Here is a 24,621-nt window from a genome sequence, read left to right as displayed (position 1 = left end):
TTGGCTGTCTGTCCATGGGATCCTCAGCACTCTTCTCCAGCACCACTTCTCAAATGAATTGATTTTCTTCCTATCTTCTTTCTTAATTGTCCAGCTCTTACATCCATTCATGGTAATAGGAAACACAGTGGATTGTATGATTCTAACTTTCTTGCTGACTTGTACATCTTTGCACTTTGGGATCTTTTTTAGCTCTTTCATAGCCACCCTCCTCATTCTTAACCTTCCGATTTCCTGGCTGCAGTCCCTGTTTCTATCAATGCTTGATCCCAGTTATGAGAATTCTTCTACTATTTCTGTTTCCTCATTGTCGAGATTGAACTTCCTCATTGTCTAAGTGGCATGATAGCCCTCTTTAAATATTTGAAGAGATGTCATGCTGGGGATGGAGCAAGCTTGTTTCCTGCTGCTGCAGAGGCTAGAACATTCCTGCAAACAAGCTTGTAAAATGTGGGCTAGACAAGGCAACTGTTACATGGATTTGTAACTGGTTGACTGACCGAACCCAAAGGGTGCTCAACAATGGTTCCTTTTCATCCTGGAGGGAAGTGACCAGTGGGGTCCCACAGGGCTCTGTCCTGGGCCCAGTGCTATTCAACATCTTTATCAATGACCTGGATGACAGAATTGGGAGCATACTTATCAAATTTGCAGATGACACCAAATTAGGAGGAATAGCTAATACCCCAGAGGACAGGACCAAGATTCAAAATGACCTGAATAGACTAGAAAGCTGGGCCACAGCTAACAAAATGAAATTCAACACGGAGAAATGTAAGGTACAGTGGAACCTCGGGATACGAAATACCCGGGTTACGAATTTTTCGGGACCCGAAAAAAACCCATAGGAAATTATTGATCCGGGTTACGAAAGTTTTTTCGGGTCCCGAAAAAACTTTTGGTGCTTTTTGCCGCGATTTTACACCAAATCGCGGCTTTTCCCCATTAGCGGCTATGGGGATTCGGCTTGCGAAAGCCGTTCGGGTTACGAAAGCGGCCGCGGAACGGATTACTTTCGTAACCCGAGGCTCCACTGTATTGCACTTAGGGCAGAAAAATAAAATGCACAAATATAGGATGGGGGACACCTGGCTGAATGAAACTACGTGTGAAAGGGATCTAGGAGTCCAAGTAGACCACAAGTTGAACATGAGTCAACAGTGTGATGCGGCAGCTAACAAGGCCAATGCAATTTTAGGCTGCATCAATAGAAGTATAGTGTCTAGTTCAAGGGAAGTAATTGTGCCACTCTATTCTGCTTTGGTTAGGCCCCACCTGGAATATTGTGTCCAGTTCTGGGCACCACAATTCAAAAAGGATGTATGTCCAAAGGAGGGTGACTAAAATGGTGAAAGGTCTGGAAACCATGTCCTATGAGGAACGACTTAGGGAGCTGGGGATGTTTAGCCTGGAGAAGAGAAGGTTAAGAGGTGATATGATAGCCCTGTTTATATATTGGAAGGGATGTCATATTGAGGAGGGAGCAAGCTTGTTTTCTGCTGCTCCAGAGATTAGATCGTGGAACAATGGATGCAAGCAACAGGAAAAGAGATTCCACCTCAACATTAGGAAGAACTTCCTGACAGTAAGGGCTGTTTGACAGTGGAACACACTCCTTCCTTGGAGTGTAGTGGAGTCTCCCTCCTTAGAGGTCTTTAAGCAGAGGCTGGATGACCATTTGTTGGGGTGCTTTGATAGAGAGTTCCTGCATGGCAGGGAGTTGGACTGGATGGCCCTTGCAGTCTCTTCCAACTCTATGATTCTATGGAACAATGGATGCAAGCTTCAAGGAAAAGAAATTCCACCTCAACATTAGGAAGAACTTCCTGACAGTAAGGGCTGTTTGATAGTGGAAGACACTGGTGGAGTCTCCTTCTCTGGAGGTTTTGAAACAGAGGCTAGATGACCGTCTGTCAGGGGTGCTTTGACTGTGTATTCCTATATGGCAGAATGGAATTGGACTGGATACCTTTTTGTGGTCTCTTCCAGCTCTAAAGAGTTTATCACACAGGAGGCTAAGTGGCTAAATCCTGTGCAGAAACAGGATTTAAATCCTGGGAAAATCCCACAGAAGTGGGATTGTTTTCAGACACATCAGGGACTTTTAGCAATAATGTGAAAAATAACCCACACAGAAAATGGACACAATTGGCCACTTTTTAGTTTCTGGAGAATCCCGAAAGTAATAAGTGGCCGTTTCTGTCCACTTTCTGTGTGGGTTATTTTCGGATTAATGCTCAATACCCTTGATGTTGTGTGAAACAATCCCGGATTTGCGGGATTTCTCTACTTTCTGTGCACGTTAGTGCCCAACGTTGTGTGAAAATTTCCCCTTTTAAAATCCTGTTTCTGAACAGGAAAAAGCCTGTGTGATAAACTCCTGTGATTCTAGCATTCAAAAAGCAAACTGCTGCAGCCTCTCCTTGCTTGCGTGTTGTTCGTCATTAATGATCTTTGCCATCGCTGATGTTGCTTGGCCATGCGTGGTCTGGCTTTGTTCTGTGAAATGTTAGAAGGCATGCAGGCATCTCCACTCATATTGGAACCCAGGCCTGCCAGCTTGCTGCCTGCTGCCCACACAGGCTCTCTCTTAGGAAGGAGAGGGCAGCCAGCAGTTACTTACAGCGATAGTAATAACAAGGCAGCCAATCTCCCAAACCTTTTGGCACAAAACTCCCATTAAAGACGTTTGTTTGGCAGCAGTGTCGAGCTTGTTGCTTCCAAAATTTTCAAAGCCCGCTGCCTTTTAGGAGGTACCGATCCCAGCCAGAATTAGCTGTAAACAGCTTGATTTCCTAGCAGATTCTGCCAAGAGTACACTGAGGAAATCCCTGCTTATGGGGACGCACTGCTGCGCCAGCTGCGCAGGATGCCACATTGCTAATAGGAACACTGATTGGAACATTGGACCAGGCAGAATTGCCTGCAATCATATAGAAGAACAGTATTTTTTCCAAGGCGGCCGGTCACAATCTCAAGATATGGATTCACTGGGGACCTCAATCTTTGCTTATTTCAGTCTGTGAATCATAGACGCTTAGAGTTGGAAGGCACCACAGGCCATCTACTCCAATCCTCTGGCATGTGGGAATACACAGCTAAGGCAAGCTTGCACATGAGAACAAGTACAGTATCATAGCCACAGAATCACAGAGCTGGAAGAGACCCCAAGGGCCATCCAGTCCAACCCCCTGCCATGCAGGAAATCACAGTCAAAGCATCCCAACAGATGGCTATCCAGCCTCTGTTTAAAAACCCCTAAAGAAGGATACTCCACTATACCCCGAGGCAGCATATTTCATTTTCCAACAGCTCTTACCATCAGAACGTTCTTCCTAATATTAGGTAGAATCTTTTTTCCTGTAGCTTGCATCCATTGCTCTGTATCCTATTTTCTGGAGCAGCAGAAAACAAGCTTGGTCCATCCTCAATATGACATCCGTTCAAATATTGAAACATGGCTATCATGTCACCCCCTTAGCCTCCTCTTCCCCAGGCTAAACATATCCATCTCCCTAAGTTGTTCCTCATAGGGCTTGATAGTTTCCAGACCTTTCACCATTTTGGTTGCCCTCCTCAACATGCTTCCTTCTATCTGAAGGGATGAGGACAGAGCAAGCTTGTTTTCTGATGCTCCGGAGAGTAGGACACGGAGCAATGGAATCAAGCAACAGGAAAAAAGGTTCTACCTAAACATTAGGAAGAATTTCCTGACCGTAAGAGTTGTTTGACAGTGGAACTTTTAAACAGAGGCTGGATGGCAAGTGCTTTGATTGTGTCTTCCTACATGATAGAATGGAGCTGAAGCCTTGATCCCGTGAATGATTTTCTGCTTTTTCTTGTATGGTTATTCACAGGTTAATGGCACTTTAACCACATTTCACCTCAGTGTTGTGTGAAAGCCATTAGTGCAATTGCACAATAATAATGGGTTATTCACGGGATAATATCACTTTGAACACAATGTTGTGTGAAAACCATTAGTGCAATTGTGGGATAATCATGGATTAATCACCTTTTATACTTCCAATTGTCCCCCATGTGATAAACTCCTATGATTCTCTGATCAAGTACAGGAGAGGAGAGTTGTGTATCCCCCCTGATGCTGGAGGAAAGACAAGCTGCCAGTATAACCTAATCATAATGTTAATTAATTGGAAGAAGTGTCTGTCGGAATAGGCTTTGGCATAGTTGCTGACTGTAGGCTTTGGGATTGATTTTTATGCAATTGTCTCCTCTGCCTGACAGAGAGAAATGGACTGATTCCAGGGAGGAGTGGGGAGGGATTGTGTACAAAGTGGGATGGGCAGTGTCCCCCCCCCCCAACTCAGCTGGTCTCAGCTGACTGTCTGTCTGTCCCTCTGTCTCTCCATTTGTCCATCTAGATGTGTGTGTGTGTGTGTGCCTCTCTCTCTCTATCCATCCATCCATCCATCCGTCTGTCTTTCTGTCTCTCTCTTTATTTGTCCATCTATCTGTCTGATTGTCTCTTTGTGTCTATGTCTGCATCCATCCATCCATTTGTCTGTCTGTGTCTCTGTCTGTCCGTCTCTCTCTCTCTATCTGTCCATCTACAGTATTTGTCTATCTATCTGCCTCACTCTATTTGTCCATCTATTTGTCTGTCTGTTTATGTGTTTGTCTCCATCCATCTGTCTGTCTATCTCTGTCTCTATCTGCCTGTCTGTCAGTCTGTGTATCTCTGTCTCTGTCTGTCCATCAATCTATCGTCCGTCCATCTGTCTATCCATCCTATCTTTCTATCTGTCAAGCACATATCTGTCTGTCTACCCTATCCATCTATTATCTGTCTGTCTGCCTCCTTACCTACCTTCCTGCCTATCTCGCTGCAGACAGAATAGACCAGACAAAATCAACCTGGCAGCCTTGACGTGCCCTGCTTGGTTTATGTGCTACATTGCGTGCCAAACAGTTGCCCACTTTAGCCTTTATGTCCCCATCCAGTTGAATTGATCCCATGGGAACAGTGTTGGGTTTCCATCTACTTGTTTATCTTCTAGTTTTGAGGGAGGCTGTCATGGATAGCCGTATTCCTTTCTTGCAGCTATTTTATTTAACCTGTATTTTATTTTATTTGTTAATGAAACATTATCACTTGGGAAGCCAACCAACAATGTGTTCGGTCCTCCCATTGCAACTCAGTAAGGTTGTGGGTTGTTTATTTATTGAGGACAAGAACAAAAGTTAGCTTAAGAATTCTGCAGATGTCGTTTCTTGCCCTCCTCTTGCCTTACCCTTTCTTCTCTACATGTAAAAGACAGGGTGGCAAACATATAAAACCACTGTACTATAACATGGCACAATTCAGCAATTAACCCTTCACTGAAAGTGGTTCCAAGTGAAGATAAAGCATGCCAGAAAGTCAGGAGCTTCTTTTGTAAATCATCAAAATCAATGGTAAGGATAGTGCCTGGAGGTCTCCATCCTTGGAGTAAGTCCTGAACATCCAGTAACACCAGCATCGTATCCCCATTAATCAATCAGTTCAACAATTTGTATTCAGAAGCTGTGCGTCTGCACTCTAACGTTATAGCAGTATGATACCATGGTAACTGTGATGGCTCCATCCTGCAGAATCCTGGGATGTATAGTTTGTGGACAGATGGGAATTGGGCTTATTTGCTAAAATGCTCTAATTTTGTACTTCGGAGAAGCAGACTATATGTGTGTCTTGTCTGTCTTCAAGTAATTTCTGACTTATGGCAACCCTATCATGAGGTTTTCTTGGCAAGATTTGTTTGGAGGAGATTTGCCGTTGCCATCCCCTGAGGTTGAGATTTGCCCAAGGCCAAGCAGTGGGTTTCATGGCCAAGCAGGAATCGAACCCTGGTCTCCAGAGTCATAGTCCCAACACTTAAACCACTGTGCAATGCTGTCTGTCTGGGAAGCATATTACAAAATTGTAAGTACTTCATCAAATTACAAATTTTAGGATTCTATAACTTAGGGTCAACAGCTGGAGTGGTACCGAACTCCTATAAAATGTATAGTATGGAAACCTTCAAAGAGGTGACAATTATGTACCTGCTCCAAATCAAACTAGTGACAATCAAAGAGAAAAGTTAAAAGAGAAAAGACAAAAGAAAGAGATACAAGTGGGCCTTTGGTTTCCACTGGGATTTGGTTCCAGGGCCCCAAAATCCATGGATGTTTAAATCTCACTAAATAGGATTGATAATAAATTGGTGTCCCCTATAGAAAATGGTAAAATCAAGGTGTGCATATTGATGCTTGAATCTTTGAATAAAAGATCCATGGATACGGAGAGCCAACCATAATTAAACCAAATGTTAGAATTAAACCAAATGTTGGCTTCCAATCCAGCAGGTATATTATTTTCTCTTCAAATGGTTTGAGAGGTAGACTCAGGCTGAAAGCTTTAATTAACTAATAATTGAAGAGTTGCTGCATCTTAATTGCAGATAAATCTTGGTCTACATTAATAGGCGGGACTGAGCCTGGAGGGTACCCTGCATAATCCGCGACAACTCCCTTCCCTTCCCCTTAATCCACATTGTTTGAAAACAGTGCTTTCAAGATGTGGAGTTTCGTCCTGTCACTCCCAGCTTGTACCTACTCAGCTGTTCTCACGTCGTCGCTTTCTTCTAGTGGTAGGAAGGCAAAGCAACTGAATCTGTCAGTGCTCAAACAAAGCCAATGTCAACCTGTCTCTTTAATCTGGGCATCTGACGTGGCTGGTTGGCTTTGAAAGTGTTTGGTTCTTGAAGCTGCTTTGATGCGTCACTGCAGGAAGAAATATTCGAGGTGCCCAAATGTGATGGCAAATCATAGTTGCAAGGACGGGAGTTGGCATGACCTACTTTTGAGGATGCATGTTAAGGAGGGCGGCCAACATGGTGGAAGGTCTGGAGACTACCAAGCCCTATGAGGAGCATCTTAGGATGCTAGGTCTGTTTAGCCTGGAGAAGAGGTGAGACGGTTGCTGTTGTGTGTCTTCTAGTCATTTCTGACATATGGCACCCACAAGTTGAAACTATCATGAGGTTTTCTTGGAAAGTTTCTTCAGAGCAAGTTTGCCATTGCCATCCTTTAAGGCTGAGAGTGTGTGTCTTGCACATGGTCACCCAGTGAGTTTCGAACCCTGGTCTGTAGAGTCATAGTCCAATGCTCAAACCTCTAGGCTGTTGGCGGCATGATAGCCATGTTCAAATATTAGAAGCGATGGCATATTGAGGATGCAGCAAGCTTGTTTTCTGCTGCTCCAGAGACTAAGGACTTTGTCACACGGGGAAAATCAGGGGTATAAACTGAGAAAATTGTGTGAAAATCACGCAATCGGGATCAACATTTTCACACAACGTTGCAATTAAAGTGCCATTACCCCAGGAATAAGCAGGCAATAAACAGCAACAAATAATTCACAGGGAAATTCTGTGAATGATGTGTTGCTGTTCATTGCCTGTGTGTTACCTGTTTCTTCCCAGGATAATAGCTCTTTCATGGTGATGTCTGTGAAATTGTTATTCGCGATTGTGCGATTTTTCGCTGTGATAAAATCCAAGGACATGGAACAATGGATGCAAGTTACAAGGAAAGAGATTCCACCTCAGCATTAGGAGGAACCACCTAATAGTAAGAGCTCTTCAACACTGGAAGAGAATGCCTTGGAGGGTGGTGATATCTCCTCCTTGGAGGTTTTTAAAGAGAGTCTGGATGGCCATCCGTCACCGACAGTGTTCAGATTGTGTCTTCCTACATGGCAGGGGGTTGGACTGCATGACCCTTGGGGTCTCTTCCCACTCTATAATTCTTTGACTCGGTTGCAAGACATTTGTTGTTGTTGTTATCCACTCTTGAGTTGATGTTGACCCTGTAGATGAGACATCTCCAAGACTCCCTATGCTCCGCTGCCCTGCTCAGGTCCTGCAAATTCATAACCTCCTTAATAGAGTCCATCCATGTACCATGTGGTCTTTTTCTCTTCCTCCTTCCTTCCACCTTTCCCAGCATTATTGTCTTTTCCAATGAGTCCTTTTCATGACGGGGCCAAAGTACGACAGTCTCGGTTTAGTCATCTTGGCTTCCAGGGAGATTGCTGGCTTGATCTGCTCTAGGACCCATTTGTTTGTCCTTTTGGCCATCTGTGGCATCCTCTCTTCTCCAGCATCACATCCCAAATGAATTGATTTTCTTCCTATCTTGTTTCTTAACTGTCCAGCTCTCACATCCATCCATGGCAATAGAGAATACAATGGCTTGCATGATTCTAACTTTCATGCTCAATTGTATGTCTTTACATTTTAGGATATTCTCTAGTTCTCTCATAGCTGCCCTCCTCATTCTTAGTCTTCCTATGTAGTGGTTTGAGCCTTACTTTATTGTGACAGAAATTGATCAAAGTATGAACGGAACCGGTTTCAAATGGGAACGACGGTCATATACCCTGATCAGTGATTTGCTTTAAATCCTAGTGGGAGCGCGCCCTTGGGTTCAAATCCCGGCTCAAACATGGAAACCCACATGTTGATACCTGGCAAATCTCAGCCTTAGAGGAAGGCCTGGACAAACTCCTTCCGGGACAAACTCACTTGTTTGTTTGTTTGAATACAGTGGTCCCTCCTTATTTGCTGGGGTTAGGGGTGAAGGACCCCCGCGGATGTGGAAAAGCTGCAAGTGAAAACAACAACAGTACACTCGTCCTTTCATATTTTCGGCTTTGATTATCCACAGATTTGATTAATATGTCCTCTCTAGGAATATCTGGGTCCTCCAGTGCAACTCTATGGTCAACATCTGCCAGTGTTGAATGCTGGACCATGACTCTGGAGACCAAGGTTCGAATCCTCACTCAGCCATGAAAGCCATTGGGTGACCTTGGCCAAGTCGCACTCTCTCAGCCTCAGGGCAAGGCAACGGCAAACCTCCTCTGAGCAAATCTTGTCAAGAGTCTGCATAAATCTACAGCGCTATATAAATAAAGCATAACAACAACAACAACAACAACAACAATAATAAAAAGCCCTGTGATAGGTTAGCCTTATGGTCGCCGTAAGTCGGAAACGGCTTGAAGGCACACGACAAACTTTTGTTACAGGTTTGCAGAGAGATATAGAAGAAATGAAGAGAACGGGAAGGTTTTATGTTCAGGCAAAGGGTGGTTTGGTCAAATGAAAATGGAAATAATTGTTGTTTCTGTTTGTTTGTTTGTTTGTTTGTGTCCACTTTTGTCTAAATTTTATTGTGTTGTGAAGTCGAGGGTTTTCATGGCCGGCATCCATAGTTTTTTGTGGGTTTGTTGGGCAATGTGTCCATGTTCTGGAAGAGTTTTTTATTGTGTTGTTCATGTTTTGGTGATTTTAATGTCAATAAAGAAAAGGAAAAAGGAAGAAAAAGAAAAGAAACCATTGCTTCCTCTTGGCCAGAAGGTGGGAATGTAGGACACGGCACCAGAAAAAATGTAGGACATCACAAAAAACAAATGGAGGGCCTTCCAAAAACAATAAATAAATAAATAAATAAATGAAAAACAAAAATGAAAAACACTTTTAGAAATGGAAATCCATACTTCATTTTGCCCAGAAGGTGGAAATGTAGGACACGGTGCCAGCAAAAAAATGTAGGACATGGCAGAAAAAATTGAGGACCTTGCCAGAGAAAAGAAAAGAGAAAAACACTTCTCAAAATATAAATCCATGCTTTTTCTGGACATGAGGCGGAAATGTAGGACATGCCACCCCAAAATATTGTAGGGCATGCCAGAAAATATGGAGGACCTTGCAATAAGGCAAGAGCTCAACTGGGTCCATGAAGAAGAAGTGCTCCTGGTGCGGGAGGCTCTTCCTCCTCCTTTTGCAGGAGGGGAAGGGCGGGCGCTAGGACCCAGGGCGGGCGGCCTTTGGGAGTCTCCCTGGCTGCTGGCTTTGCCTTGCCTTTGCCTTGCCTTTGGCTGGTGCTCCTTCTTCTCTTGGGCTGCAGGCAGGAGATGCTGCGCGGAGGAAGGAGGCCATGGCTGGCGGCAGCGGAGGGAGGCGCGTCTTCCACCTCCAGCCATGCGGTGAGCCTCAAGCGGCGTCGGCTTAAGAGGAGGAGGAGGAGGAGAGAAGGGAAGAAAGAAAGGGGAAGGAAGGGGAGGAGGATAGGAAGAAGGGAAGGAGGAGATGGAGAGAGGGAGGAAAGAAAGATAAGGAAGAGAGGAAAGGAAGGATAGAAGGAAGGGAAGATAGAAAGGAAGGAAGAAGGGAAGGAAGATAGGAAGGAACGGAGGACAGAAAGGAAGGAAAGGAGAATTGAAAGGAAGGAAGACAGGGAAGGTAGGAAGGAAAGGAGAATAGAAAGATAGAGAAAGAGGGAAGGAAGGAAAGGAGGATAGAAAGATAGAGAAAGAGGGAAGGAAGGAAAGGAGGATAGAATGAAAGGGTGGAAAGAAGGGAAGGAAGAGAGGGAAGAAAGGGGGGAAGGGGGTAGAAAGAATGATGTAAGGAAAGAAAGAAGGAAAGGAAATAAAAAGATAGAAGGAAAGAAAGGAGGGAGGGAGGGAGGCAAGAGGAAGGAAGAAGGGAGAGAAGGAAAGGAAGAGAGAAGGCAGGAAAGAAAAAAAAGGAAGAAAAAAGAAGGAAAGGGAGGAAGGAAGATAAGAAAGAGGGAAGGAAGGGAAAGGAAAAGAAAGGAGAGAGGGACCCAGGCCAGCTCTTTCTGCTCCTCCTCTTCCTCCATCTTCTCGGAGACTTTTCAAGCCTGGTCTGGAGCGCACCTGATCCTTTCTCCTTTGCTTTCCTTTTCCTTCCTTTCTTCTTTCCTTCCTTCCTTTCTGAACCCCCCCAAACTCTCCTCCAAGATGAAGGTGTTTGCTTCTCCCTTTCCTTCTTTGCTCATTTTTTGGAGATGCTTGGGATTATTGTTGTTGTTATTATTATTTATTCCTTGCAGTCCTTCAGACTCTGGAAAAACTTTGCAGCAGACCAAAAGTGGTCTGAAGAACCCCAAGGTTTGCCCCAACTAGAGTAGACCCATTGGGTTAATGGTGTTTACTCTTGTGTTGATTTAGTCTTTCAACAGTTTCCATTACTATTTCACCTGTTTGGAAGGACTGTGCTCATAGGAACCTGGGCATTATTTGCTAGTAGTTCCACACTGCAGAATTAATGCGGTTTGATACCACTTTTAGTGCCATGGCTGCATCCTATGGAATCCTGGGATTCGTAGTTTTCTTAGAGATTCCACATTCTCTACCAGGGAGCTGTTGTTAAATGCAGTTCAACACTACTGTAGTTGCCATGGCTGCATCCTATGGAATCCTGGGATTTGTAGTTTGTTGAGACCCATCCTGGCATAGTGGTTTGAGCGTTGGACTACGACTCTGGAGACCAGGGTTCGAATCCCAGCTCAACCATATAAACTCAACCATTGGGAAACTCTGGGCAAAGTCACACTCTCTCAGCCACAAGGGAAGGCAATGGCAGACCCCCTCTGAACAAATCTTGCCAAGAAAACTCCAGGATAGGTTTGCTTTAGAGTTGCCATAAGTCAGAAACAACTTGAAGGCAAACAACAACAACAAATAGCTCACCAAACTACAAATCCCAGGATCCTATAGCATGGAGCGATGGCAATTCAAACAATGTCAAACTATGTTAATTCTGCAATGTGGACACCTGGAATCTATTTTAACCTCGCTAATCCAAACACATTTGCAAACGAAGAAATACAACTCAATGGCCAACATATCCTGTTGCGTGGATTTTGGATGTTATTGTACTTTGTTTTATGGCCAACACAACTACTTTAGATACGTTTTATAACAGGTCTTACTTCTGCACTCTTTTAATTTCTGTTTTTCTTAGAAGGCGATTTGCAAAAGAAAAGACCGCAAAACATTTCTTCTTGTAGAAGAACAAAAAAGAGCAAAGAATTGTGTTGTTGTTGTGTTGGTGGTTGTTGTTTAAAGATGCCAAATCTAGCCTGACAAGATGGTGCTGGAGGAATTTAAACAAAACTTGCCTGCTGTGTGCAAGATCAGGCTGTCATGTAAACAAACCGAAAGCGGGAACACATTTCAGAGCATTTGCCGGGAGTGTGCGTTGTGCATGTGTTTGTATGTTTGTGTGTGCAGAGAAACAAATCCATTAAAGTGGGGCCATCCTGCCTTGTTTTTTGTCTGCAGATCTCTGGAGGAAAAGACTGCAAGGAGATGCGAGCCTTTCCTTTTGCTGTCTTTGGCTGTATCTGCACTGCAGAAATAATCCGGATTGACACCGCTTTTAACAGCCACGGCTCCATGCTATGAACTTCTGGGATCTATAGTTTTGTAGCTCCACTCTGGTTCCCAGAATTCCATAGCATGGAACTGTGGCTTTTTTTAAAGCGGTGTCAAACCGGATTATTTCTGCAGTGCAGATGCTGTGCATGGTTTTAAAGAAAGGAGGGATCCTCAGAGTCGAATATTGGAGTGTATTTTTGAACCTGTACATCTACAAGTAAATAATAATAACAAATAATAACAACACCCGATGGCTATGTTTTCTCCACTTCACTCTTCAAATAAACAATGTGCTCCAAATGTGCCTTTTGCAAGAAAGTGGCTGCCTTTTCTTTGGAGCTGTTTGCAAGCGAAGGGGAGAAGCCTTGTGCAATTCTCAGTTTGTTTTTAGTTCTTAAAGCGGTTATCAGCACTTCCGGCAGCGGTTTGCATGGTGTCTCTTGCTCTCTTGGGCTTGTTTTGTTTCTGAACTGCCGGGTTCAACCCCTTTGCTCCTTTTCTCTTACTTCAGTTTCCTTAGAAAACAGACGACAACAGGCATGATCCAGAAGAGGAACTTCTCCAGTGCATTTGGACACTGAGACCGAGAAGGGCTTTTGCCCATTGGTGCTTTTGCCCATTTTGCAAACTCCATTCATTTCCCCCAAGGATTCTTCCCCTTCTGACTCTATTCAGATGGTGAAAATAACCCCATAGAATACAGGTTGAGCCTTTCTTGTTCACACGTGTTTCGAATGCACTACACTAAATTTGGGGCTGCGTGTGCCAAAGAACCCACTTATAGGATAATTCATCTCAGGTTTTTATTTTCCTGAGTTTTCCTAAAAGATTTGCATTGCCAGCTGCATGAATAACTGATGCAAATAGACCCTATGGCTACCTAATTTGTTGTTGGTATGTTTGTGGTGCAGTGGTTTGAGAGTGTTGGACTGTGACTCTGGAGAGCAGGGTTTGAATCTTGCTCAGCCATGAAACTCATTGGGTGACCCTGTGCAAGTCACACTCTCTCGGCCTCAAAGGAAAGCAATGGCAAACCTCCTCTGAACAAATCTTGCCAAGAAAACCTTATGAAAGGTTCACTTAAGATCGCCATAATTTGGTAACAACTTGAAGACACACAACACACACAAGTGTGCCTTTAAGCCTGCGCTGCAGAAATATTCACACTGCGCAAATAATCCAGTTTGACACCACTTTTAACAGCAGGGAATCGAACCCTGGTCTCCAGAGTCATTGTCCAGCACTCAAAAGTATTATGTCACACTGGCTCTTGGCTAAATAATACTAATGCTAGAATTCAAAGATATAGCCGTGTTAGTCTGTAGAATCAGTGCGTAGAGAGATCTTGTAGCACCTTTGAGACTAATACTAATGGGCTCCCAAGTGCTCTGAATACTAATACTAATGCTAATAATGGGGGAGAGGGTAAAAATGGCCCAGATCTTGTTTGTGTACGTCTAGATTTGTTGTCGTTGTTTGCAGTCAAGTCAACCCTATGAATAAGAGTCCTCCAAGATCCCGGGTCCTGAACTATGTAACTCAGGTCTTGCAAACTTGGAGGAAGCTGTAGCTTCCTTGATTGAATTGTTCCACATTTAATGCAATCTTCCGGCTTTCCACTTTTGCTGAGTAGGATTGCCCTTTCCAGAAATTCAAGTCCTCTCCAGAGATGTCCAGAGTCCAGGCTTGATTTCCTAAGACCCTTTCATTGTCTCTTTGAGCAGTCTGTAGTATCTCAGGAACTCTTCTCCAGCACCACATCTCAAATAAATTGATTTTCTTCCTATTAGTTTTCTCGACTGTAATTTTATGTGGGTTTTTTGGGCTATGTGGCCATGCCGTTGCTGGGTCTTGATTTTAGTGTTTTTCAGTACTGGTAGCCAAACCTTGCTAACGTTCTGGGTTTCTTCTTTCCTGTTCAAGTTGTGCAGGTGCTTGTGGATTTCAGTGGCTTCCAGTGAACTTACGGCAACCCCATGAATTTCATAGGGTTTTCTTTGGCAAGGAATAGTCAAGAGGTGGTTTTGCCAGTTCCTTCCTCTGAAATATAGTCTACAGCATCTGGTCTTCATTGGTGGTCTCCCATCCAAGTGCTAACAAGGGCTGACCTTGCTCAGCTTCCAAGATGAAATGGGATATGGTGCCCTTAGGCTATAATAATACAGTTGGCCCATGGTATCTGCTTGGGTTTGGTTCCAGGATCCCCTGTGGATACCAAAATCAGTGGATGCTCAAGTCTTATGAAATACAGTGGCATAGTAGTGTCAAAATAGTGTCCCTTGGCAAAATCAAGGCTTGCTTTTTAGTACATTATATATATGTATATATAATATTTTCAAACCTTGGATGGTTGAATCCTTGGATAAAGAATCCTTGGATACAGAGGACCAACTGTATAGTTTGAGTCTCTCTTACCTGGAGTTCCGAAGGGAAAAAACAACTCCTGTCTTGGCTGAGATAGTGACACCTTTGCCTTCGGATGGTTCAACATGCACAAACTTTGTTTCGTGCAGATATTATTAAAAATATTCTATACAGTTATCTTCAGGCTATGTATATAAGGTGTATGTGAAGCATAAATGAATTTTGTGTTTAGGGTCCCATCTCCAAGACGACTCACTGTGTATGTGTTTGCAAAATCCAGGTATTCCGAAATGCAAAAAGTCCAAAATCCAAAAGACTTCTGTGGTCCCAAGCGTTTTGGATAAGGGAGACTCCATGGCTGCATTCAGATGAACGGAATGAAAAACCTCTGAATACATCTAAATAAAGCAAGAAATTCCTATTATAGAGTTGCCATAGGTCAGAAGGCAAGGTTTGAAGACACATAACAACAATGGCAAAGCTGAGTTGCGGTTCCAGCAAAACAGTACAGCTCCTTGTGGCACCTTGAAGCCTTGTTTGAGCTTTTGTGGCTACTACAGGTTGCATCCTCAGATGTATGGAGTGCAAGAGCAGAGCTTGGAGTATATATGCACACTGTAGTAGGATAGGGACAGAGCAAAACTGTGGACAGAAAGCCTGGAAGATGCCCTAAGAATCTCTTTCTCTGCATATTTGCACATCTCTCTTGTATTGGCAGTTTAATTTGTGGAGGTAATGACAATCAATGAATATGGGGCATTGATTTCAAGGTGCGTTGGTTAAATTTCAGGACAAGATTGGGATTGGAGTTGGGAAACTAGTTGGCAGTAAGTAGGAATTCTGTTTAGCCTTGGTTTGTTTTCAGATCTTTCCTGTGCCAGATTTTTGAATCTTCCTGTTGGTGCAAATTTTTAGGAGACAAAGTGGAATGTAAGCCACATTGCAGAATTAAAGCAGTTTGACGTCACTTTAATGACTATGACTCTATCCTACAAATTCCTGGGATTAGTAGTTTGGTGAAGCACCAGAACTCTCCGATCGACCCGGCTGAATAGCTCACCAAACTACAAATGCCAGGATCCTGTAGGATAGAGCCATGGCAGTTAAAGTGGTGTCAGACTGCTTCAGATTTGCAGTGTGAATACACCCCTGGTCTGAATTGCTACGTGAGGTTTTATTTGCATTTTCCACACCTGTTTACAGGGCTTTGCAAATTGCCTTGTAAAAGAGGAACCAGCTCTGCTTTGGGATAAAAAAGAAAAAGGAAGGAAATGTTTTTTCACTTTGAAAACAGCTCCGCTTTGGGATGATTTTGGACTGTGTGCGGATTACGCGAAGAATGTATTTTATTTGGTTTGCTTTGGCAGGGAAATTAGCTGGGATTTCTGTGACATTTCAGTAAATATGAGTAATTATTTCTCAATTTGCATATAGAGCTTTCAGTGTGCTATCTTATTCCATTTTGTTCCTTTAAAAAAATGGACATGTTTTTAAACTGCTTTTGATTCTGTAGACGTTTTAATTATAATTTTGTACGTTTGTAGTGATGGGAGCTTTTTAACTGCATCCAATTTTGATTTTTGTAAAGCTGCCTCGACTCCGAGGTCTAGGCAAATGGCAAGATATCTACTCTAATAATTTAGTCTTTTAAATAATAATAATTTAGCCTTTTAAAATGTTATGCGGATTTGTATCCCTTGGGCCTGGGCCACGAATCTTTTAAGAGTTTAGCAACCCAGCCCTATGGTTCATTGTTAAAATCAGCCTTCTGTATCCGTGGATTCCTTATCTGCAGATTCAACTATCCATGGCTTGAAAATGTTTTAAAAAATAAATCCCAGAAAGCAAACCTTGATTTTGCCATTTTATATAAGGCATATGTATAAGGCACCCTTTTACTACGCTATTGTATTTAATGGGACTTGAGCATCCATGGACTTTGGTATCCACCGACTGATCCTGGAAATAACCCACTGAATTATGTTTATTTATATCTCGCTTTCCTCCCACAATTGAGACACAAAGCAGCTTACAAATTTAAAAGAAACCAATACAATAAAAACAGAAGAGTGGGCATTAAAACAGAATTATACTAATACAGTGGGTCCTTGTTATCTGCTGGGGTTTGGTTCCAAGATCCCCCGTGGATAACTAAATCCATGGATGCGCATGTCCTATTAAATAGAATGGCAGAACAAAATGGTGTCTATCAAATGTCAAAATCAAGGCTTGCTAGTTGGAATTTATACTTCTTTGAATATTTTCAAGCTGTGGATCTGTAGATAGGAAAGGCCAACTGTAAGTGGCATAGTTGTTTGGGTGTTGGACTACGACTCTGGAGTCCAGGGTTCGAGTCCCAGCTCAGCCATGAAACCCAATGGGTGACCTCAGAGGAAGGCAATGGCAAACCTCTTCTGGACATATCTGCCAAGAAAATGCCATGGTAGGGTCGCCATAAGTTGGAAACGACTTGAAGGCACACAATGCATGTGTACAGAAAAGTACATTACTCATTAAAAATATAAAATGCAATTTGAAATAACAGTGCTTAAAACCAGTACAGATTAAAACAGTTAAAAATACTAAAACTTTCATCACCTGCCCTACTCAGGTCTTGCAAACTCAGGGCTGTTGCTTCCTTGATGGAATCTCTCCACCTGTCATGCAGTCGTCTTCTTTTCCTTCTGCCTTCCACTTTACCAAGCATTACTGTCTTTCCCAGTGAGTCACTTTGTCCCATGATGTGGCCAAAGTACATCAGTTCAGTCACCTTGGCTTCTTGGAAGACTTCAGGATGAGATTTGTAGTTTTGCAGAGTCTTTGGCCTTCTCTGCCGAAGAGAGCTGTTGCCTCACAAAATTATAAATCCCAGGGTTCTTTAGGATGGAGCCATGGCACTTAAAATCATGTGAAACTGCATGAATTTTACAATGTAGAAGCAGTCTTAGTTGTCTTCTAATTTCTTAACTATTGGTGACTGAGCCAATATGGGAATGCATTTGGAGAAATCTGTCCTAATGTGCATTTTTGAAATGTTTTCAAACTCTGGATGCTTGAATCTTGCAATTTTTTGTTCTTGCAGTTTTATGTATGAATTGGTAGAGCTTCATCCTTAAGAAATAAAAAGACCTTTGCTTTCTAGGGGAGGCAGATCAAACAGAAAATAGAGCAAAACTTATTTAATTGTAAATTAAATACAGCACTATATAAATAACCTCTAATAATAATAATAATCCCAAAGCCATGTGTGTTGGTTGTTTTCAAGGAGTTCTTACGGGGACAAAAGCTGCTCAATTAAGATGCGAACAAAAATAAACTGTGTCCCAGTCTAAGTAACATGGTCAACCTTTGATCTTTGTAAAGTGTTCAATTGAAGGGGATGAAAGATACATATGTTGCCTAATTAACGGGTGAACAATATGGGAGCTCTCCATCGTACGCCAGTAAAAATGTTCTCCCACATGGATGCGATTTTTCAAAAGCATTTGCAATTCAAAATCCTTGCATTTTTTGCTATTGTTTTTGCATATAGCAAGATGTCTTGTTTTGTCGCTTGCCAAAGCGAGGTGTGAGGCTGTTCTTTAGCTGCATATGCCTGGGGCAAGGATGGCGGAGGATTTGCAACATACCACCTGAAATGTTCTACCCAGATCTATGCTTCCTCAGTTGCTTTTTTACCCTTCTTTTCTCCTTCCCCCTCCCCAGAATTGCAAAACAAAAGTCTAGAGATATTTGACATCTTTGGGTAATGAAGTCAACCTAATAAGTTTGAGCAAGCTGAGCGGACAGCTACAGTATTTTGCAATGTTCTGCATTTTGATGCAAGGGACCCCTGTTAGAAGGGTTATTTCCTTGCAGAAGATTCAGGTGCAGAAGAGGAAAGAACAACAGCCTTGTTCTTTTGCTGTTGTCTTATATAACGTCATCCTTCCAAATGAACACCTCCACCCTCTAATTAGATGCATCAGGAAGGTGTAACTTACACATAGCTTGTACAGTTGTGAGTACAGTCATACCTTAACTCATGCAACCACTTTGAGAATTTCCACTTTGCTCAGTCTGTGAAATGGGAATAACCTGTTTGGTCCTCACCTGTTGCAAGAAAATAGGAGTCATTTGGGGGTGAGCCAGGAGGTTTTTTGCTTCATGCCTTGAGTGATGGATGCAATCCTGTAATATAAGGAGGTTGTTGTTTTGTTGTTGTTGCGTGCCTTTCAGTCGTTTTCCAACTTAGGGCGATCCTCAGGCAAGCCTATCATAGGGGTTTCTTGTCAAGATTTGTTCAGTTGGGTTTGCCTTTGCCTTCCTCTGAGGCTGAGAGTGTGTGACATGCTTCCAAGGTGGGTTTACAAGGCCAAGCTAGGATTTGAATTCTCCAGAGTCCTAGTCCAGCACTCAAAGCACTACAACATATTGGCTCTCTCAAAATGAAGGAAGTTATTTCATTAAAAGAAAAAAAAACTATGCCCATTTTTGACTCTAGAAATGAAACTGCAGTGGGCCCTCCGTATCCACATATCCTTTATCCACAGATTCAGCCATCCACAAATTCAACCAAAGGCCCGGTGTATCAAACTTATATGGATGCATAGTGCCTCCAACATTTCACAGGTGAAAACACATGGCCAAGCAACGTCAGAGCGTGGTGAAGAAGGCAAAAGGTGTTCAGAAGGATGCACAAGCTGGGAAAAGCTGCAGCAGTGTGCTTTTCCCTGAGTCTACTGGGAAGAGCAAGATGCTGCCTACTCCTTTCCTCTCTGCACCCCCTGAGTTAATTGAGTACCAACTCCTTGTTGCTTTGAACCCAGTTTGCAGCAACTGATGTAAACTCAGGACAAAGGAGTAAAGTGGGAGAAGAAAGAAACTAGGACATTTTAAAGTCAGTTGAAAAGTGGGAGGACAGAGGATTAGTCTCCCTGTCAGTTTGGGACAGCTGCAGGATGTTCTGACGTCGTAGATCTACCATGCATTTTCTGCTTCCATAAAGAACTGCAATGAGCCCTTGGTACCTGCTGGGGTTTGGTTCCAGGATCTCCCGCGGATACCAAAATCCGTGAATGCTCAGGTCCCATTAAATACAGTGGTGTAATAAAATGGCAAAATCAAGGCTTGCGATTTGAAATTTACATATTTTTGGAATATATTTCAAGCTGTGGATGACTGAATCTGTGGATGCAGAATCCATGGATATGGGGTAACCAACTGTCCTATTTTACTTGGCATGGTTTCATCTTGTGGACTCCTGAGATTTGTACTTTAATAAAGTTTGGGAATTCTCTGCCAGAGCATTCTAGGCCATTCCTTTGAACTACTCTGGGAAAACAGGGTTATTATTATTATTAACCTTAATTTATAAAGCGCTGTCAATTTACACAGCACTGTACATAGAAACTTCTAGTTAGACGGTTCCCTGCCCGCAGGCTTACAATCTAAAAAGACACAACACAAAAGAAGAAGGGAGAGGTGGTGGGGAAGGGGATCAGGTCCAGCAGTTCTTCTCTAGCTCCGGGTTCAAGGATTAACTTGGTTTAGTGCTGTAGTAGAAAGAGGAACCTGGAAAAATTTGGGAATTGTAGTTGATATTGTACTTTTTGACACTGAACTTAAAAAAAAATCATATTTGTAGCACTTAGGTTTTCTGAGTTGTCTCCCAACCAGGTACTGACCCAGCCTTGGTCCTGCTTAGCTTCTCAGGTTGGACAGGATGGGGCTCACTTGAGTTAGAGGTGTATGTAGGGTGGGTGTGTTGCAGTTCAGCACTTTCACATTGCAGTCTTTCATTGGCCTTTCATTGTTTAAGACTGGCTCCCTTGACTGCAGTTTAGGTCATTTGCAGAGAGTGCCTTGATAGTCTGAAATCCCACCCTCCATGGTTGACAAAAAAGCAGATTTGCGTCCATGTATTCTGGAAATCTCATATGCAAGCATCCACAATAAAACAACATCTGGATTTGCCTGGAAGAGAGTGGCATGATGCTGCTACTGGTGCTTCTTGAATACTGAAACCTGTCTGATCAATTCCTGGCATCTGTGCCTTTTACTTGGCTGCATATTTTCCTAGCATTCAAATATGGGCTAGAGCAGTGGCATTGCCAAATTGCAAGAGTAATGCCCAGTTGAGCATTGGTTTGGCATCTGTTCCTCTTGGAACCTGGAGGCTTGAAAGACAGCTTGTTTATGGAACCAAAAATGAGTCAACATTTGCCTGTATCCTCAATAAGTTTCCAAAATATATTTATTTATGAGAGCTTCTATACAGTCCTTTGCCATGTTGGTGTGGATCATCCAGAAAATACTCACAGGGCAAGGAGAAGGGATGCTACTTATCATCTTGACTTCCCTTGTATCATAAATTATTTAAACCATGGAAGAGGCTGGAAAAATCACAGATGCCTTCTTTGCTGGGCGCCTCAAAATATATCTAACATCATCTATGCTCTTGGAGGCTTAAGAGTACTTTGTAGCATATAAACACATCCTAATTAATAACAAAAGTGTTACTCCCATCCCCTGCCCTTCATTTAGAAATCCAGCTAAACTACTGCTGGCCAAAGTCCAACCTAAATTAGTCTTTGCCGGTCAGTCTATGAAAATCTGCAGATACATGAATATTTTAATAATGCAGCTGCAGTTCAACAGCGAGGCCCAGCGTACTGTAATAGTTTGCGCATTGGACTATGACTCCAAAGACCAGGGTTCGAATCCCCGCATGGCCATGCAAACCCAGTAGATGCCCTTGGGCAAGTTGCACTCTCTCAGTCTCAGGAGGAGACAATGGCAAATGGCCTCTGAACAAATCTGGCCAAGAACACTTTGTGATAATGTGCCTTAGGGTTGCCGTAAGTGGGAACCGATTTGAAGGGACGCAACACCAAATCGAACATCAAATTGGTCAAATTAAGACAGGGGATGTTGGTTTTATTTTTTAATTTTTATATAGATGATATAATGGTAGCATTACAACTATTGCAGTTTGAAAAATGTTTCAGTGTGAAGCTGCTCTGCGTAGGTCTTGGAGATTTAGGCCTATGATTTTCTAGGTTGAGTCCAACCATCTGGCTGTAAATATGTGAACACCTTGTCTTGAACATTTTACTCATCACTTGAAAGCAAATATTCCATAATCTATCTCCCCCCCCCCCCCCCCAGAAATATAGGATTTGGAGAAAAATAATGGGGAAACACCCAAATTTTTCTGAGTTTTTCCATTTTTGCCCTTGGCTTTTACATGAAATTTCATATCTCTGTGCAAAAACAATAAGCCTTTTCACTTGGCTATTTTTGCAGCTTGAGACTTTGGCCATGGCCAGAGTGTGTTCTGCAGCTTGTAGCCCCTAGTTGTTAAACTGAGTGAGCATCTTCCAGCTCATCATTTGAGAAACATCCTTCACCATACAAGGTCCGTAAGCTTTTGAATAGCTGTCTTTTCTTTGGATGCAACACAAAAGTGTTCTCATTACAGATCGACCAAATTTGCAGCTCTGTTTCTCGATAAGCCAAGCCTCATTCTTTCTTGTATTCTCACACTGCAGCCTTCACAGCTCAGTGACATCTTCCTTAGTTTCCCTGCACAAAGTAACAAAAGATGTAGATCTCAATGGCCAATTCATCAGTTGCTTTCAGTGTCAAAGGTACGGTGAATCTATCCTGGGCTTTATTCCAGTTTATAAAAGGAGCTGTCCAAGGTATTGGACTTGTTTTGGGTTGAGCACCCTGTAATAAGAAGAGGTAATGGGTAATATAAGGAATAATAATAGGTTGAGAAGTCCCCGTATCACAAACACATTATGTAACCTTACTGCAACTAATTTGTAATTCCACATTTTGTATTGATAAATGACTATAAAATACGACCGTTTCATTTTTCCTTCCGGTATTTTACCATAGGAAGCCAGTCTTTGGCACCTGTTTTAAGAGATTTGTTATTTAACAAACAAGTAAGTTTATCAAGCTCTAACATCATGATGGGTTTTATCAGCCATTCCTCTGTTGTTGGTGCTTCTTTGCCTTTGCACCTTTTGGCAAAAAGAACACAGGCAGCTGTGGCCATGTATTGAAGGGAATGGATGTTGTATAATGTGCTATATTGACTGTTTGTTGTTTTCCTTTAATGGTAATAATTTAATTACGTTTAAAACTTTTGTGCGAGATGGATTTTTAAGTTGGACTAAAGTGAATTCCAAAAAGGGACACCATTTTACTATGCCATTGTATTTAATGGGACTTGAGCATCCACAGATTTTGGTACTCATGCGGTATCCTGGAACCAAACCCCAGGGGATACTAAGGGTCCACTGTATACTCATTTTAACTGTTGTGAACTGCTTTGAGTCTTGAACTGGGAACAAGGCAGGATCTGTGTTGTTGTTGTTATTCTACTGGTCATCACTGAGCTTGCAAAACGAAGGCTGTGGTGTTCTTCTGAAGTGTGAATATTTGCACCTGGATAAATAGCTGTTAGACAACCAGTGTGATGTGGTTTGAGTGTTGGACTATGGCTCTGTAGACCAGGGTTGGAATCTCACCTCCTCCATGTAAACCCACTGGGTGACCTTGGCAAGTCACACTCTCTCAGCCTCAGGAGATGGCAATGGCAAACCCCCTCTGAAGAAACTTGCCAGGAAGTCCCCATGGTATGTTCGCCTTAAGAGTCGCCAAAAGTTAGAAACGACTGGAAGGCACACAACGGCAACACGAAATGACTGCTCCTGGTTGTTTTGTGCTTTCCAGACGAGAAATCCCAGCAGGGCACCCAGCCTTATGTTATTCATGGTGCCAGGCAGTGGCATACATTGCATTCCAAGTTTGCAGCAAGAGGTAATGATGCCAGGCAATTTGGCTGAATTCTCCTTTAGAAGAACATCTGGGAGGGAGTCTTAACAGGCAGTTTTATTAGAAAGATCCTTCTTCTTGAGCCATCGGTTACAATAGGTTGCTTTTATGCTCTTTCCCCTTATGGACAGTTTTTAGGACAGGAATGTGAAATTGTTTGTCCTTTGGCATTTTTTCACAGGCCTGTTGGCACCATGCTGGGTTGCAGGCTTTGATCATCTTTCCAGTTTATATCTTTTAAAAAGGTATATCCCACCTTACTTGCTCTCAGTACAGCTTTTAATGTCTGGAATAAACCAGTAACAAAATGGTAGAGACAAAAGGATAAAGGAGGTTGTATAGTTGAGGGGGAAAGGCGGGATATAAGAAGATAAAATAATAATAATAATTTCTAGGGGTAGCCATGTTGGCCATATTGCAAATCCAATAATATCCATACAATGATACCTTGAGTCATGCAGGCCTATGACTAACATCTTCAATTTCTTTCTCCTGTTTGCCTGGTGAAAAAGCCAGTGTGACTTCGAAACCTTGCAACATGTAATTGTCCATTTTGGTTGTCCCAATAAAAGTATCAATGTTTGGATGTTATCGGATTATTATTATTATTGTCATACCCTGTAGGGTAGCAAAGTTCAAAAGCTCAGACTCAGTAGTAAAAAGTCAGAAACCTTTATTAAGAAAACAGTAGGTCCAGTCTGGTGATTCATTGCCAGAACTGACCAACAAATGTTACAATGGCGTAATGTAACTATACACAAATTCAAACTTTGGGCAGGCTTCATTCTTATTTGTTAAAATGAATAAACACATTTCTCTTTCCTTTCCCATACCACCCCTTTCTCTTTGTTATTAGACCTTCAACAGATGTTGAACAAGCTTGCCTCCCTTCCTGGATAATTTCCATGTCTGAGTTCATACTTCTAAATCACACTATTGCAACTATATCTCCCATCACTACAGAGCCCAGATACCATGGCAGTAGAAAAGCATATGCAACTCCTGACACCAGTGGTGGCTTATGGCTTCCATGTGAGTGAAGGGATGAATCCATCCCAAGTTGGAGCTATCCCTGGTGCTGAACTAGATCTCCAAAATGAGTTTAATACCTTGGACAGCTCCTTTAATGCAAAACCTGGAATGGATTTGCTTTGCCGGCCCTAGTTGGTCCTCAGCCTTCATCTCTT

At 42.6% G+C, this 24,621-nt stretch overlaps 1 protein-coding gene across 3 annotated transcripts in view; it reads left to right on the top strand.

Moving 5' to 3' along the window:
- Positions 1 to 24,621, top strand: part of LOC149313270 (solute carrier family 4 member 11-like) — a 173,952-nt gene that overhangs the window by 9,547 nt on the left and 139,784 nt on the right. For 2 of the 3 annotated variants that reach the window (XM_089526391.1, XM_089526390.1), the window contains exon 1: positions 9,964 to 10,036. The exons of the other annotated variant lie outside the window; for it this stretch is intronic. In XM_089526391.1, the coding sequence (XP_089382517.1) occupies positions 9,988 to 10,036 (49 nt within the window). In that variant the 5' untranslated portion in view covers positions 9,964 to 9,987. Of the gene's footprint in view, positions 1 to 9,963; positions 10,037 to 24,621 lie in introns of those variants that run through there. 3 annotated transcript variants of the gene reach the window in all.

This window comes from Sceloporus occidentalis, unplaced genomic scaffold, assembly GCF_023333645.1.
Source record: "Sceloporus occidentalis isolate IW3139 unplaced genomic scaffold, rSceOcc1.0.p SCAF_5, whole genome shotgun sequence".
Taxonomy (NCBI): domain Eukaryota; kingdom Metazoa; phylum Chordata; class Lepidosauria; order Squamata; family Phrynosomatidae; genus Sceloporus; species Sceloporus occidentalis.
This window is presented reverse-complemented; position numbering and strand designations above follow the sequence as displayed.